The sequence below is a fragment of the Hyperolius riggenbachi genome, chromosome 3 (genome assembly GCF_040937935.1).
Source record: "Hyperolius riggenbachi isolate aHypRig1 chromosome 3, aHypRig1.pri, whole genome shotgun sequence".
Classification (NCBI taxonomy): domain Eukaryota; kingdom Metazoa; phylum Chordata; class Amphibia; order Anura; family Hyperoliidae; genus Hyperolius; species Hyperolius riggenbachi.
The window spans coordinates 127,227,637-127,245,995 of record NC_090648.1 but is presented as its reverse complement, the minus strand read 5'-3'; the positions used below and the strand labels follow the sequence as shown (position 1 = coordinate 127,245,995).

Genomic DNA, 18,359 nt, shown 5'->3' with positions numbered 1-18,359 from the left:
ATCCTTGGGAGTGCACTAGCATTCCTTCCAGTGCAGTCAGATTGTTTATTATCTGTATTGCCTAGTTCTGTCTTGTCTTATCTGTTGCGATTGCACTTTCTCTAACGGCAGCTGATAGTGAATCGCTCTGTCTGTTTGGATTGCATTCACCCTAGCGGTAGAGGCGGTGGATCCTTCTGTACTCTGTCTTGGAGTGTAAGCCAGAGCAGCGGTTGCTACGGGTTACTCCTTCTCTCTTGTCTGGTCCGTGTGATGGTACTGTCGCCAGCGGTGGCTGATAGTGAATCGTTCTGTCCTGTTCCTAGATCGCATTCGCCCTAGCGTTAGAGGCGGTGGATCTCTCTTGTCTGAACCCTGGAGTTTAACCTTAGCTGCAGTTGCTATTGGTTACTCCTTCTGTCTGTTTTGTCTGGAACGAACGCTTGCTGTTGTCTGGGTGAGGCAACCGATTAGCAAGCGTTCGCGTTCTCTGTTTATTTTCATTTTCCGTGTCTCATTTGTTAGTCAGGGTTGGTACGTTTTGTCACTGTTGCGCTTAACGTGCGGTGACCGTGACTTGAACGCGCTTTGTCGCTATTGCACTTAACGTGTGATGACCGCGTTTAGCTAGTCCTGTCTGTTCCTTCATGTTGGATAGCAGTTGCTAACTGGTTCTGTCTTTATTCATTCTATGTTCTGTCTTTACTCCGTCTTGTGTCTCTGCTAGCAATCGCCATTCTTGCGATTGCTTTCTCAATTTGGTCTTCGCTGTTGTATGTCAACCGTTGCTGGGTGGCGACTAGATTGATGGACATACATACATTCTGTCTCTGTGCTCACTATCTCTCGAGAGGCTATCTTGCCCTGTATTGCTTCACTTCGTACAATTTCTATCTGGCATCTGTGGCTGTGCAGAGGGTTTATTCCTCTGCACTCCACAGCACCATCTGCTGGTTGGAATTCCTCTCTACAGGTGCATTGCACCAAAGCTGGGTTCCCTTATCCAAACGCTTGTGGAGGGTTTCCGCAGTGTCAGCGCACATGTTGTGCACTGACCACGGAGATAATTCCACATTCGTTACAACATTTTCACACTATTCTAATGGTCAGAGATTTTGAGGTTCTCATAAACTGTAAGCCATAATCATCAAAATTATAACAAATAGAGGCTTGCAATATCTCACAATGCATGTAATGAGTCCATTTAATATATTAGTTTCACCTTTTAAGTTAAATTACTGAAATAAATGGACTTTGGACGATATTCTAATTTTCACCTGTATATTTTATCTATGGGGTATTATTTTTATTGTGGTGCTGCATAATGTACTATTTTAATGTCTAGTGATTTTACCTATTCTGCTGGCACAATCCCTGCTATCGGATCAGTGCCCAGACCTTCTCATGGAACCCTGCCATGCCCTGTTCTTCACTGGCACTCAACACAGAGAAAGCATAGTAGCATACAACAGAAATGTGTCTGTAACAAACTAATACAGATGGTGTCTAAAGCCTTCTATACACACTATACTAAACTTGGCAGAGGCCCAGTGGGGGCCTTCACTGCTGAGAATCTATTATTATTTACGTATATAGCGCTGACTTCTTCCACAGTGCTTTACAGAGTATATTGTCTTGTCACTCAGGCCTAGTGCACACCAGAGTGGTTCTGCTGCGGTTTGCGATCCGCTTGCGGCTGCGGATACGCTTGGGTAATGTATTTCAATGGGCTAGTGCACACCAGAGCGGGAGGCGTTTTGCAAAAACACATACTTCCGGGCTGCTGCAGATTTTGGATTGCGGAGGCGTTTCTGCCTCAATGTTAAGTATAGGAAAAACGCAAACCGCTCTGAAAAACGGCACTTCAGAGCGGTTTGCCAGGAGTTTTTTGTTACAGTAGCTGTTCAGTAACAGCTTTACTGTAACAATACATGAAATCTACTACACCAAAAACGCTTCACAAAACCGCAAAATGCTAGCTGAAACGCTACAGAAAAAGAGGAAAAAGCGTTTCAAAATCTGCTAGCATTTTGCGGATCTGCTAGCGGTTTTTGGTGTGCACCAGGCCTTAAAGTGTACCAGAGATGATATAAAATAAAAGTTTTATACATACCTGGGGCTTCCTCCAGCCCCATGCGCACGGATCCCTCCTACGCCACCGTCCTCAGCCTTCTGTATCGCCAGTACCAGGTCCCGTAACTTCGGCCAGACATCCTCCTCCAGTGGTAGACAGGTCATGTGTATGCTCGGTGTGTATTATATCCTACAAGTGAGGCTTGCACTCTTTTGCAGGTAGGCACTTGCCTGTTTTTAAGTAGCGCTGTTCATTTCCTTGCTATGTACTAATTTATTTCGTTTTTGGTCAGCTGCTCCCACTTAACAGCCATGCTTTTGGTGTATATGCAGAGCTTCTGTTTGGGTTCAAGGTGCGTTTGTAGTTTTTGGGGGGGCTCAGCGCACCTCTGATTGGAGGCCATTCGGAGGTGGCCTGGTGTTGCGCTTATCCACCTTTTGCGCAATTTTCAATTTTATTTGATTAGCCGCACCCAGGCTATGCATATACATAGGTTAGGATTTAGTTAGTGTTAAGCCCCTCCCATGGAGGATCGACTTCTTCGCAGTGGGAGGGACGAGTACTTAAAGAGACACTGAAGCGAGACTAAATCTCGCTTCAGCTCTCATATATAGCAGGTGTGCACCTGCTAAAACGCCGCTATCCCGCGGCTAAACGGGGGTCCCTTCACCCCCAACCCACCCCCCGCAAAAGTTGGTCAGAAAATGGTCGCTGGTAATATTCTTCCTGGAGGCAGGGCTAATGGCTGCAGCCCTGCCTCCAGTCGCGTCTATCAGACGCGCATCGCCGCCTCTCCCCCGCCCCTCTCAGTGAAGGAAGACTGAGAGGGGCGGGGGAGAGGCGGAGATACGCGCTGACAGACGCACGTGGGGCAGGGCTGCGGCGGTTAGCCCTGCCCCAACCAGGAAGCGCTCCCCCGCATTACGGAGGGGGTTTGGGGGGACAGGGACCCCGTTAAGCCGCGGGATAGCGGCGTTTTAGCAGGGGCACGCGTGCCCCTGCTATATATGAGGTCTGAAGCGAGATCTATTCTCGCTTCAGACTCTCTTTAATAGGTTGCATGCAAGCTGTTACAGGAAACTAACATCCTCCTCCAGTGGAAGACAGGTCATGTGTATGCTCGGTGTGTATTATATCCCACAAGTGGGGCTTGCACTCTTTTGCAGGTAGGCACTTGCCTGTTTTTAAGTAGCGCTGTTCATTTCCTTGCTATGTACTAATTTATTTCATTTTTGGTCAGCTGCTCCCACTTAACAGCCATGCTTTTGGTGTATATGCATAGCTTCTGTTTGGGTTCAAGGTGCGTTTGTAGTTTCTGGGGGGCTCAGCGCACCTCTGATTGGAGGCCATTCGGAGGTGGCCTGGTGTTGCGCTGATCCACCTTTTGCGCAATTTTCAATTTTATTTGATTAGCCGCACCCAGGCTATGCATATACATAGGTTAGGATTTAGTTAGTGTTAGGCCCCTCCCATGGAGGATCGACTTCTTCGCAGTGGGAGGGACGAGTACTTAATAGGTTGCATGCAAGCTGTTACAGGAAACTAACATCCTCCTCCAGTGGTAGACAGGTCATGTGCATGCTCGGTGTGTATTATATCCCACAAGTGGGGCTTGCACTCTTTTGCAGGTAGGCACTTGCCTGTTTTTAAGTAGCGCTGTTCATTTCCTTGCTATGTACTAATTTATTTTGTTTTTGGTTAGCTGCTCCCAATTAACAGCTATGCTTTCGGTGTATATGCAGAGCGTCTGTTTGGGTTCAAGGTGCATTTGTAGTTTCTGGGGGGGCTCAGCGCACCTCTGATTGGAGGCCATTCGGAGGCGGCCTGGTGTTGCGCTGATCCACCTTTTGCGCAATTTTCAGTTTATAAAGTGTCCCAGAGTTAAAATACATGAAAGAAATTGTATTCGGCCAGGAAAACTTTTATGGCTGTAATTTGCTTATCAGTGAGGTTTACTAAATTCCCGACAAGACAGAAGCTGCCACTTGCATGCCTCAAAATTAACTCTTTCAGGAAGCAAAATAAAACAAAAAACTGCCTGTTCTTTTAATGTTTTACACTGTACATACACATGTTTATATCATCATGTAACACGTCCCCTCAGGTACACTTTAATATCCCTTGTTACTGTCACAGGTCCACCCTGCTACACCATTTCCTGGTTATGTGTGACAGACTGCATCTCCTCATTGTCACACTCACTAGGTATGTTGTGTGGGAAATTACTTCTATGCTCATACCAAAAGCCTTCACAAATCATATCAGAACTGAGATCCGCAGCAAGACAGAGAGCAGCAGCTCCTGACATTTCTGAGCTTCTGCTCCTGCAACTGTGTACGTGGTGAGAGGGTGGATGTGATCACATGCTAGATGTGTGATTTAAGGTGTGGTATATTTCATATCCAAGTTTAAGGAGCTGTGTTTTGTGTGCTTTTGGCTCCATACACTTGACCTCAACCCTGGCCACATACGGTACATTATACAGTGGAACTTTGGTTTGCGAGCATAATTTGTTCCAGAAACATGCTTGTAATCCAAAGTACTCTTATATTCAAGCAAATTTTTCCATGAATGGGAATGCAGAGGATTTGTTTTACAATCTAAACACATTGATAGAAATGTTTAATACAAAGTACTGTACTGTATAAAGCAAACATAAAGCAAAAAAGACTTTCACTATAACGGAGTCATTGCTGTCTGCTGTCTCACGCCAACTCTTTTACATTTTTTTTGTGTGGCTTTAAGAAGGAGCTTATCGAATAACAGCTGCTTTTTGCCTACTTTTGAGGATTTTACAGAAATTTGGCATTGTCTAGTCTCTATGCTCAGATTAAGTACAATAAACTACAATACGGAAATGTGGCATTGTATAGTCGAGGCCTGGATTTACATCACAGGAGCCTATAGGCACAGATGTCCTGGACTTCACGAACCTACAAATCTCAGACCAACCGCACTGCAAGTGTGCAGACTGGCCCAGCTGTCACTTGCCCTTACTTCAATTGCCGTGATAGGTAGCTACAGGTGTCTCTTAGCATTAGATAGCCAGAGGTACCCTCAGTATTAAGTAGCTAGTGGTGCCCCTGACAGAAGGGAGAACTCATCAGTGCCAAGAACTGGGTGTGTAACCTCTTTTATGCTCTGCCCTGGACTCTGCATAGGAAAGGAGGGAGGAAAGCACTAGGGGAAGGGTGTGAGTCGCCATTCCTTCATCAGGCGCCTGTAGGCATGTGCCTACAGTGCCTTATGGTTAATCCGGCCCCGGTATAGTCTCTACACTCAGATTAAGTACAATAAATTACAATCTGGCAATGTCATAGGGAGAAGTTTTCATGACATGACGCGCGTATATGTACTGTGCTTGTATATCAAAAACATTTATGAAATTTTGACTTGATAAGCAAGCAATGTTTTGATATACAAGATGTTGCTTGCTTATCAAGTCTAAATTTCATAAATGTGTTTGCTTGTCTTGCAAAACACTCTTAAACCAAGTTACCTGTAATCCAAGGCTTTACTGTGACGTATACAGGTACTCCCTGTTTACCAGATATCCACCCATACCATAACAATCATGTCGGCGTGAGAGATATTTTCTGGGTTCAGAAAATCGTTCTGAACGCACGGCTGTCTGCGTTTGCTAATGTGAACAAAGCCTAAAGAAAGAAAACAGCCCAAAGTCACAATGCTAACGGTGTTTACAGTGCTTATTGCAATAACACCATTTTGAACATAAAGATGACCAACTTATGTCCTCAAGGGCCGAGGTCCACATTTTCAGCACAGCTCAAATTAATTCATGGGACTGAATAAGGAAGGATGTGATTCATCAAGTAGATCACACTTATCTGTCCATGCTATACACTGGCATGGATAAGGCCCTCAAGGACTGTAGATGGACACCCTACGGTCCTTGGAAACCTGCTGTCTGTGGGAGTAATAGCCCTTTTCTGAATAACCTTGGTATTATGTCCTAGTATTGTTGTCTTTACTGATGAACCACAATGGTGAATATTTGTTTGCACACAGATTATTACTGTAAAGGTGCCCATACAGTACATGGTACAATTTAATTTTTTTTTTTTCTATTAGATAATTTAGTTAAATTATTTCGTTAGATCGAATATAAAGATTTTTCCATCATATCTGATTGGATTTTTATAGAAAAAACGGGATAATCGTCCGTTTTTCTTAATCGAAAAAAAGGATTATTTTCAACTTTCATTCAATTCGATTGTTTTGGTTGAACAAAATGGGAAAATCGAACATTTTTATTGTACCGTGTATGGGTACCATGAGATTTAAAGGGACTCCGAGCTCACGTAAAAAAGAAAAGTTGTACTCACCAGGGGCTTTCTCCAGCCCAGTGCTGGTCGGGAGGTCCCACGCCGGCGTCCTGGCTCCTCTCCTTCTCCCCGCTCCGGTATAGCTGACAGGCCGCAGCCCGGGCGACACTCGGTGGAGTGTCGGGCTGCAGCTTCCGCGTATGACGCGGATTACGTCACACGCCGGCCGCCTCGCGTCATCACGGCGGCCGGCGTGAAAGTACTGCGCATGCGCGATTAAAGCGCGCATGCGCAGTACTTTCACGCCGGCCGCCGTGATGACGCGAGGCGGCCGGCGTGTGACGTAATCCGCGTCATACGCGGAAGCTGCAGCCCGACACTCCACCGAGTGTCGCCCGGGCTGCGGCCTGTCAGCTATACCGGAGCGGGGAGAAGGAGAGGAGCCAGGACGCCGGCGTGGGACCTCCCGACCAGCACTGGGCTGGAGAAAGCCCCTGGTGAGTACAACTTTTCTTTTTTACGTGAGCTCGGAGTCCCTTTAAACCCCTCTGATTATTAAGCTACTGGATGACATCTTTAGATCTGTGCCCAGATATTGGCGGACCCTTTTATCGGATGTTACACAAACCACGTAACACACGTTTTTTACTTTGCGCAACTTGCACTATATTCACGATGTGTACATTGATTGTGTAATGTATGATTCACAATCAGAGTATGCGTCGGGTATATGATGCGAGTTATGCAAGTCTGTGTAATGACCAGTAAAATGATTACACACTGTCTGCGCAAGTCAATTCTACAGAACTTTGGTGAAAATGCCCTAATGTGCCTAATGCTATGGCTGAAAGCATTTTCTCATTACCCATTTTCACTATAAGTATCCAGTCAGATTTAAAGCAAACCTGAAGTGAAACTAAACGTATGAAATAAATAATTGTGTCTGTAGCAATAATCCTAAATAAAACTTTTCTGGTGTCCTTGATACATATTTTAAACGCTACAAATGTGGAATTGAAGTTTAATAGCAGCCATGTCAGTGTATGATTACGTCTGGTATATTTAACTCCCAAACTCCCTATTAATCTTTTCATCGCTAACCTGTTATCACACAGACATTTTATTGCCTCTAATTAGTTTTCAGGAGAGTTGCCACTGCTGTCCAACTGCAGAAATAAAGCACTGAATTATCAAATCTTGCAATGAAATGAAGTCAATAAATGTTAACACAGACAAGTTCTAAGTAGTATTGGTACTAGCGTATATTTATGTATATATTTATACTATTGTTACAATAATTTATTAATAAAATAGAATGTTTTCATGAATCTTTGAGTATTTTAAGTGAAAATAGATAAAGTTAATGTTCTTATGTTTCTAGCATCCAACACTTTCAGTGCACCCGTGCCTACATAGTTATTCCTCCCACTTTTGTTCTAAAAGGCTTATTACAGATATGGGCGTGGTCATAAATGTCACTCCTTCCCCCATAAACTAGGTGTGGTAAAGTGTGTTGTGTGTATGAAATCCCAAATGTTGTGGAATGTTATAGTGAGCAATGTTAGGCCCGGTTCACACTTGCGTTGAAGTGGCAAATGGATCCGTGAAAACAGATCTGATCACCGGCCAATCAAATCTGTTTTCACTCCATTGCCACTCTGTTTCCATTCAGCTGCTTCCATTCCATTTCCCAACATCTCCCCCCTCCCCCCCCAGACCCCACCCCAAAGTGTATTTTTCTATTTAGAACTTCACTAGTGTGAAGAAAGGTTCCGTTCTCTCATTGCCCCCAATGCAGTGCTTCAGCTTCCATTTCCATTCTGCTGGGCTTAGCCGTCCAGAAAAATTGCTGCAGTACCAAAGTTGTGGCCCATTCAGTGGATCGTATGGAACTTATCTGTTTGAACAGACGGATGTGAATAGATCCATACTTTAAATTGGATCCATTCCCATCGTTACGATCCGTTCCCTTCCAATCCGAGAACGGACTGTTTTTTTTTCATGTGAATCGGGCCTCATTCAATTGTTGCACTACTTGCACAGTGCTTTACAGATTGGTGTACCTCTCCTCACCTTTCCTTGTGAAAGACTGCCCAGGATGCTGGTTTTTTTTTTTTACTACATATTACTGACCTGTACTTTCAGCATTATAAAGCTTTTCCAGACTTTTGTTGCTAAGTTCCAACAAACATGTTGCTGCCTTTGAATTCAGAATCACATAGATTTTCATAAATCAATAACATTTCTCAATTTCAACTTTTGATGTGGTGTTTTTGTACTACCGTATGTTCAACTAAATGCAGTTGTACATGCTCACATTTTGCTTCATCTACATTTGGCACAGGGTGCAACCTTTGTAGGTAATAGGATTGTAAATAGCAGTTCCTCCGTGCCACTACCTATTCCCCAACATAGAGTTTAGCATCCTAAATAAGTATGTCTACCTCTTCCAGTAAGTCCTCCACAGCCGCTGGGCTTACTTGGGCCCTCTGTATAAATGAGTCCTGCAACATTCATATGGCTGATACAAGTGAATAGGACAGGAGTGTCAAACTTAATCACGGAAGGGGCCAAAAACGAAAACATAGTCTATGTCGCGGGACAAATAGTTTATAAAGATTTAACATTTATTGAACAGTCTCAAATGAAGTGGCTAAGTATAGAGACCATGGGGTGTGAGCTCCTCCTCTTCTGCAGAGTAGCGCAGTGGAGCAATTTAATATTTTCCTGCCCCAGTACTGCTTTGGCAGAAAAGGAGCAAGATGAAATATGGCCCAAGATAAGTTGTTAACCATCACTTCCCCACTTTTTGGTAAGCTGAGTTGGTGGGGAAGGGGTGTGGGGGAGTTTACCAGGCATCGGGGGGTCCCATGGGTTGTTGCTGCACCTCTCCTCAAACTGACAATGTTTCAACCAGAAACATTGTCACCCGTGTGTCCCTCTGGATGGGAAGTCAGTGTGCTGTTTTTTCTGCTTAAAGGTAACATCAGGCTAAAAAAAGTAAAAATCAGCTTTACTCACCTGGGGCTTTCTCCAGCCCCTTTCAGCCGACTGTCCCACGCTGATCGCTCCGCTCTCCGCTGCCATCCGGGCTCCCCGCACGCTGTTCATGGCCACGTTGTCCGCGGCACATTGCGCAGGTGCAGAACCACTGCACCTGCGCAGTAAGCCGCGTAAAACCTGGCCATGATTGACAGCGGCGCTTCATGCAGGCACAGTAAGGATGACCTCGAGGTCAGCCTGAACAGCGTGTGGGGAGCCTCGAGGTCAGCCTGAACAGCGTGTGAGGTGCCTCGAGGTCAGCCTGAACAGCGTGTGGGGAGCCTGGGACAGCGGCAGAGAGAGCGGAGCGATCAGCGTGGGACAGTCGGCTGCAAGGGGCTGGAGAAAGCCCCAGGTGAGGAAAGCTAATTTTACATTTTTAGCCTGATGCTTCCTTTAAAATGATACACATTTGAAGCTCTAGAGGGCCAAATAAAATGGCAAGGAAGGCCGCATTTAGCTCGCGGGCCTTGTGTTTGACACCTATAGTATAAGAGGTTGAACAAGAACTCAGTGGCTGTGGAGAACTCACCAGGGGTGGTGAATATATGCTTATGCAGCATGCTCTCCTGCTGAACTCTACCAGGCTGGAGAATCTGGAAGTGTGTCTTATATCCAGGTAGGATGTCAAATTCTACACATGTCTAGTACAATGATCTGCAAACTTGGCTCTCCAGCTGTTAACCTCCTTAGCGGTAACCCCGTGTGTGACACGGGGTAAGCCGCCGGAGGGTGCAACTCAGGCCCTGCTGGGCCGATTTACATATTTTTTTTTTTGCTGGACGCAGCTAGCACCCCGATCGCCGCCGCCGCGCGCCCGATCGCCACTATCCGGTGCGGCGCGCGGCCCCCCCCCCCCCCCAGACCCCTGCGCTGCCTGGCCAATCAGTGCCAGGCAGCGCCAAGGGGTGGATCGGGTCTCCCAATGACGTCCCGACGTCGCTGACGTCGGTGACGTCATTCCGCCCCGTCGCCATGGCGACGGGGGAAGCCCTCCAGGAAATCCCGTTCTTTGAACGGGATTTCCTGATCGCCTATCGCCGGAGGCGATCGGCGGGGCTGGGGGGATGCCGCTGAGCAGCGGCTATCATGTAGCGAGCCCTCGGCTCGCTACATGATTTTAAAAAAAAAATTAAAAAAAAACTGCTGCGCTGCCCCCTGGCGGTATTTTTCATACCGCCAAGGGGGTTAAGGAACTACAAGTCACACAATGCATTGCGGGAGTCTGACAGTCACAGTCATGATTAATAAATGCAAATGCATTGTGGGACTTGTAGTTCCTTAACAGCTGGAGAGCCAAGTTTGCAGATCACTGGTCTAGTACAACACCATATAAGTGGCATTTCTATACCTGCCTGCTGAGTTCTTACATACTCTGAGTCTGCAGCATCATTAGCCTAATAGATTTGGAGCATGTGCCCCAAATAGTTACCAAGGCGTTCTGAATGCCAGAGGCATGGAATATAAGAAACACTGAACTGGTATCATGAGAACCCCACATAATGCCGATGAAGAAACTTGGTTGGCTGCATAGATACAGAGATCTCACGGTTCTGGTCTCTGGGAGGAGCCCGCAGGTAATTCAACCTACCAGCATTTTTATGTAACTGAAAAATAACATTTCTGATAGCCGCTCATCTTGTGCCTGCAGTGGAGGTTTCAGAATGGATCTTTGTTCAAGTAAATAAAGTGATCTCTAGAAATCTGTTCTCGGAACGTAAATGCAAGGCCAAACTACAATCTATTGTCCATTCAAAAACCTCGGGGACAGTTTGGGGACAACCTATCCCTTTTCCATCAGGCTAATAGATACATTTACAGCATTATCATCACACACTGATAACACTGTACTGATTTAGCACCAGACACTGATAACACTGTACCCATATGTATTTTCTTAGCAGTCTATCTGAATGAACACCTATCAGTCTTGTCATTCATCTTGGTCATCAGATAAGCGTATAACTAGCATGTACTTCATAGGAAGGAGGTCAGCAGTAGACAGTGATGTGTGTAACGAAGAACAAGTTAAACAGGTGCTAAAGATTGTGGAGCCTCAGGTCTCCTGTCTTGTATATCACCTAAAACTTTCCAAGATAGCCGTCTGTATAGACAAGCAGACTAAGCTGGGGGAGAGGCGTGGAAATGAAAGATTGTCCATACATCTAGTGACGAAGGGCAGATTTAACCAAGATAAAAATCTCTCTCTAATCGAATCTGATCAGAGTGAGATCTGCCTGCTGCCCATACACTACAGGCCGATTCCCATTCGATTTAAGCATAATGTCTCTCAAGAATTGTCCACATCCGTCGCCTTGCCACTGTCACCCGAGTGCATAAATGTTCCCCCTCGGTGTGAGCATTTATACATTACGCATCCTGTGTCGCCCACCGCAGGGTGCCCATGCGTCTCCGGAATCCCCTGCTCTTTTGTTAGCACTACATACACCACACCGGCAGCGTGTATACCCCTAACGGAAGAGCGGGGGATTCTGAAGACAGATAGCGCCGGGTGGTGGGCGACACAGGACAGGTAATGTATAAATGCACACACCGGGGGGCACATTTATACACTAGGTTCGTTGCTCGTACTGATATCTCTCACTGTTACCATGGCGTACCCGATCAACCACGACGGCCTGGGCATGCTCTTGGCGGCACCGATTTTCATCTAGGTAACCAATAATAATAATAATCAAATGGTCGATCGGCTGCCAAGTCAAGAGATGTAAGGCCACCTTTAGGGTGCCCATACATCACTCCATTTTGTTTTATCTGATTAGAATCAGTACCCCAACATGGCCATCTGTAGATCGATTTCTGTCTGAAATCGGAATGCTGGAAAATCAAAGTGGCAAGGGCTTGATCGGGTGCACAGCAGTAACGGGCTGCCCTCCTGGTGTCCCCCCAAGTATGTATGTGTCCCCCTGTGCAGTGCTGAAAGCTCACCTGTCAAGCCATAATGAATCCTGGCCTCCTTCGGTGTCCGGCGTCACCGCAAGCGGCTATACCACGTGACACCCGTGCATGTAGCAAAGTCACTATCTGCACCAGTGTCACATGGTACTGCGCTCTCGTGGAGATGCCAGACACCAAAGGATGCCAGGATTCGCACTGGCTTGACAGGTAAACCTTCAACACGGCATGGGGGGCACATACACTTGGGGGGACAACAGCAGGACAGTCTCCAATGCTGAAATCTATTGGAAATTGGTGTGCAGTGTATAGGCAGGCTATAGATCCCCCTCTGAATGTATCTGATCAGGACTTTGCATAGTGCAGAGTACTCTTGTAGTGGAATATTCTCACACAAGGAATGAGCAGTGGCTGGCTGTACATGCATGGTTCATTCTTTCGAAAACCACACATACACCGAACGCTCATGGCGATGGGCGTGCGGATGGGCCGCACATGCGCATGATTCCCGGACAAGTTGCACAACCACCAGCAGGGAACTGGAGGGAGCCCAGAAGACACCACGTGACCCCATGGACTTGGGGGGAAGGGGGGGGGGGGGGTTGTGCTGGAGGAAGCCTTGTATGATGATCATAAATGGTACAATTTTTTCATTTTTTTTTTATTAGATAATTTTGTTCGATTATTCCGTTAGATCGAATATAAAGATTTTTCCAACATGTCCGATTAGATTTTTATTGGAAAAACGGGATAATGGATTCTTTTTTCTTAATCGAATAAAAGTTTCTTTTAAACTTTCATTTGATTCGATCATTTTCATCAAAAAAACTGGAAAATCGAAATTTTTTTATTGTATCATGTATGGCTACCAATAGGTAGTTTAGTATGGATTTTTTTTGTTGTGTTCAGTCGCTTTAAAGAGATTTGAACAAATTCTTTTAGAAAAAAATATAAAATGAACCTCCCCTAAGGGCGGTTCATAAATTTAGTGGGCCATGTGATCCAGAGCTGGGACCCCCAAAACCTGCTTGACAAAGCCTTTGTTGAGTGGTGCGCACCTCCGTGCTCCTGTCCGTGGTGTCTCGCACCTGTACAGTAGCATGGAAAAAGCAGCGCTACTACTCTACTTGCGGGAGCGCGGATGTCAATTGTCAACTTCCAGGGGGTCTCAGCATCCAGCGTTGGTTGGGAAGAGGTGTACGGAGATAAGTAACGTTTTGTCCTAACAATCGCACAGGTTTGAGACGCCCCCCACACTATACTCCGACATCTCCAATCGCTGCCGACCTTGTGAAGCAGATTGAATCAAGGCACACACTGGTCAGTTGGTTCTTTGCCTGTAATACATGGCATGCCACTGTAAATGTTGTCTGTGATTGTGTTATATAAACATTATAACACAATGGGCTTGATTCACTAAAGCGTGCTAACAGGTAGCACGCTGGTGAAAAAAGCCAGTTTAGGCGTGATAAAATAAACTTGCGCGCAAAGTCCCATGCGCAAAGTTTTGCGTGCGCAATCGCGCAGCGTGCGCCCATTAAACCCTATGCGACTTTCCGCACGCACCGGACTTTGCGTGCGCAAAATGTATTCCCCAAAACGGTGCTAACCTACTTAGTGCAATGGTTATCACGCCCAAAAGTCTTTAGGCGTGCTAAGTAGGTTAGCACCGCTTTGTGAATCAAGCCCAATGCAACACCCAAATGTGAAACTATTAAAAGGGGTTGTAAAGTGAAAAAATACCAAAACATACACAGCGTGCACATAACGTGCATGCCAGCAGGTCACAGGGTATCACATTACGAACAAAGAGGGATGTAATGGTTGAATCTTTGGGCCAGTGTATTGTAATTCTAGTGCAATAGCCTCCAGGAACTGCTCTGTATATTGAGTCTCTTCCTCTGGCCACCTGCAATACTAGTGAAATAACCTCCAGAAATAATGACACTGCTCTGTAGAATGAGCCTCTCCCTCTCCTTGTCACACACAGGGCCATTGCATTGCGTGAGGTGGGTGTGTCGCACATGTCACACTGCCAGCATCTTCCACCCAACCCGGATTAGAAAGAGGCTCCAGCCCGCTTGCCGAGACCGGACCACCAGGGGATACAGGACACGCCCAGAAGCTCTTTGATTGGCCATTTGCGGCTTGCCTGTCACACACCCATTTCTGAGCCAATAGCATCCTTTGCCGGTTACTGCACATTTTAACCCGTCTGGATTAGCGCACGTTTCGCCGGTACTACACAGTCCAGACCACGTACTCTATGGGGAACCCCAGCTGTGCTATGAATCATATCATTCTACTTTGTAGAGGAATGAAAACAACTTTGAATGTGTTCATATTGTTAGAATCAGCATTAGAATGTATAATAAAGTGTGATTTTCTAGCAGCCAATCCGCTCAGATTGCCTCATTCTTACACGTTGCCTAAAGTGAAAAAGTTAAGAATATAAAAGTTCCCGAAACATTGGAGTTTCCGCATGCGTCGTATCACTTCCCGCGCCCCCTATGCCCCCCATCACGCCTCATACATCATATATGCATGGCGAGAGGGTGACTCACAGCAAGAGACGTGTAACAGGGATGGTTTGTCCGCCAGCCGCGAATTGGTTAAGGCGCCGTGACGTCACCGGGGGCTTGGCAGAGAGGCATCCCTGAATGGACCACATTGTGATAGAGAGCATTAGTGAAGGGGGAAGCCGGGCATACATAGGGAGCAGAGGCGCGGGGAGGACATACCGTATATACCTCTAATTTCATTACAGGAGATCTTTTCCATCACAGAGACAGAGACATGATAGCTTCTCACCTGCTTGCATATTTCTTCACAGAACTCAACCATGACCAAGTACAGAAGGTAAGATTACAATAAAAAATAATATGTGTGTGTGTGTATGTATATATATGTATATATATATATATATATATATATATATATATATATATATATATATATTAATCCTTATAGTTTACTACTGTACTGAAACCATAGTTTTTTTTTGCCAGATTAAACGTTTGATCTGCCAAGTGTCCGATTGATCGAAAATTGATGTGGATGTGATGTGTATTTACAATCGTAATTATGATCGATTTTACGGTCAAAATACTGAACCGCAATGTTGGGTTTTGCTCGGTCGATTGTAATTACAATCGATATTATGATCAACTGACCAAAACCCAACATTGCCTTTCTGTATTTTGACCATAAAATCGATCATAAATACTTAAATCCACTTAATTTACGATCGATCAAACCCTTTTGATCATAATATTGATCATAATTACCATCCATTGTATAATGTATGGCTAGAAAAACTGTACAGTCAGTGTATAGCTAGCTTAGATGTCTAATGCTGGATTGGCGCTTTGAGTCCGCCAGGAGAAAAGCGCGATATAAATGTTCTGTGTTTGTTTGTTTGTTGGATCCACAACATACAATATTTTGGCAGATTTACCTGCCAGATCGATTATTTCCAGCGTGTCTTATCTGAGAATCGATCGCTTTTCTGACCTTTTTCTGTTAGTTTCTACATAAATCGCTCAAAAAAATCGATCGATTCTCAGATCGGATATGCTGGAAATAATAGTTCTGGCAGGTAAATCTGCCAAAAACTGTATGGTGTAGTGTTGTCCGGATCATGAACGATTCGGATCTTTGATCCAAATGTATTTTGTGAGTCGAATCATCCGAATCATCAAAATGAGTGATTCGGATCACAAAAGGGGCGGGGCCAGGAGCGACACGCCCCCTCTCAGCGGGCAGGGGTGTCCTGGAAGCAGAGCTGAGATGGATCGCTCTGTTGGAGGGGAGCCAGCCTTGCAGGGAGACAGGTAGATGAGAGAGAGGGGACATCGGTGCCACTGCCAGATATATGTAGAGCACACATACTGGCTATAATGTGCTGCTCATTATAGGCTGTCTGTTCCGGAGTTGTGCACAGTGAACACATTGGAAGCTTTTGGCTCAGCTCAGCACAGCTCAGTAACTTTGCAGGCACTGTGATTGCTGGGCAATATGATCCTCCTGCACTCGCTCTAAACAGCTGCACTTCACTTGTTGGAATGCTTTCTTTCACTGTGCGACGTTTGCATTCAGAGTACACAGATGAGCATATAGGTGAAATACATGTAAAGCATATGATAGCAGCATGTGGGTATTGTGTGCAAACAAACATTTCTGCTTCCTGCTCGTCCCTCCTCCCTTCTCTGTCCACTCCCTGCCCTCTGTCCATCTTCTCCCCTTCTGTGTGTCCACCCCCCTCCCCTTCTCCTGTCCACAGCAGGGAAAGACCTGTCCTGCTATTCATTTTACCCCCGAATGCTTCGGTAGTAAAATGATCCGAGATTCGGATCAAAGATCCGGATCTTTTCAATGATCCGATTCGAATCATCCGGATCATTGAAAAGATCCGAACTTCCCATCTCTAGTATGGTGTGGATCCAGCATTACATTTATATTGTATGTCTTATATGGGCAGCATAGAAATGATTGGGATTATTGGTATACATGTCACACCCCCTCCTCAGACACCTTGCCTCCATGCAGTCTTGTTACAGTAAGGGATGTGCCTTCATCCTCAGAGCTTCTAGTGGGTAGGATGTCACTGAATGGTAAAATCCAGATGTGTCATTTGATCACTGAGACTGAACTTCCAGTAACTGAGTTTCCTAAGAAGACGAGCTGTCTGTTGCCAGCACATTTCTCTGCTCTCTGTGCGTGACAGAAATCATGTACTCATCCCTTTGATATTGACTTTATAAGGACCCCTCTGTATCTCTTACCAGAGGGCATTGCATCCATGGCTATCTGCTGCACTGTGTGAGAACACATTTATAAGGGATGAGGGGAACATCGCTGAGCTGGCTTACATCGTGTGAATTCAGTGGTTGTGACCTCTGATATATGAATGAATTCTGTGCTATGAGGTATAGCCACAGCGACTTGCAGTATCGTAGCGTTTTGCACTCCGCCTGGGACTCCCCCAGTGGGCTGCAGCCCGGAATCGAGTCACATGTCTGCTTTCATCATCGATAACCTATCTTCACAATGGAACGGAAAATAGAAATTCCATTTGAAACAGGAAGTTTCTGTTGAAATATTTTCTCCCTCAGCTCATGCTTGGGATCTTTGCCATGGTCACTAAATATGCTTCTGGAGCTAAAGACCAGCGTGGCTTCTGAAGTTGGCCATAAATCGGTTGATTTTTCTATTAAGGTGCCCTTTAATGGTACAATATTTTCATCAGATGTGATCATTGGTTAAGATTTGTGGGATCAAAAGTGATTGGAAGCTAATTATCGATTATTCATATATACCGTATGATTATGGCACTTTCTCTCTTCAGATACGATCACAAAGTCCAACATTATGAGCGACAAAATGTTTTATTCCAATTGACCGTAAAATCGTGTTATGTGGATTTTCTCCACATGCTGCATGGTTTTCGGTACAGTTAAACGTAAAAATCGTATCGAAAGAACACATCTGAGGAAAATGTTGCACCTTAAAGAAACTGAAAGATGAGTCAAGTGGCCATTTTTTTACTTACCCGAGGCTTCCTCCAGCCCCATAAGCACGAATGTGTCCCTCGCCGTCCTCCCGAGTGCCTCCGTTAAGCCGCAATCTTCTCTGGTGTATGGCTCAGTGACGTCAGCGGGGGGGGGGGGGGGGGGCTTCTGCAATGCACGGATCTTCTGTGCACGCACAGAAAAACCCGGCTGACGTCACTCAGTCAGACTTAGCCTGACTGAGCCGAGTATCGGGGGTTGGTTGTGGCTGAACGGAGGATTCCGTGTGGACTGTGGGAGGACAGCGAGGGACGCATCCATGCTTATGCGGCTGGAGGAAGCACCGGGTAACTAAAGAAGCCACAAGGCTAATGGGCACCCTACAGCACTGACTCCAGTCAGCTGAAGCGGCCGACAACAACCACCTCAGCCGATAATCAGGTGTATCTAAAGTGGCCCCCAACCAGCGATGTGCAAGGAAATTTGTCCGGCAGATCTACTCACCCCAGCAGCGGACGATTCTATTTTTCACGCCACTCCCCCACCCGCCAC

General features: G+C 45.7%; 1 protein-coding gene across 2 annotated transcripts in view; it reads left to right on the top strand.

Annotated features, from left to right (window-relative positions):
* LOC137563001 (hexokinase-2) overlaps positions 1 to 18,359 on the top strand; it is a 104,110-nt gene that overhangs the window by 11,481 nt on the left and 74,270 nt on the right. The window contains exon 1 of one of the 2 annotated variants that reach the window (XM_068274906.1): positions 14,918 to 15,156. The exons of the other annotated variant lie outside the window; for it this stretch is intronic. Coding sequence (XP_068131007.1) covers positions 15,094 to 15,156 — 63 coding nt within the window. The 5' untranslated portion in view covers positions 14,918 to 15,093. Of the gene's footprint in view, positions 1 to 14,917; positions 15,157 to 18,359 lie in introns of those variants that run through there. 2 annotated transcript variants of the gene reach the window in all.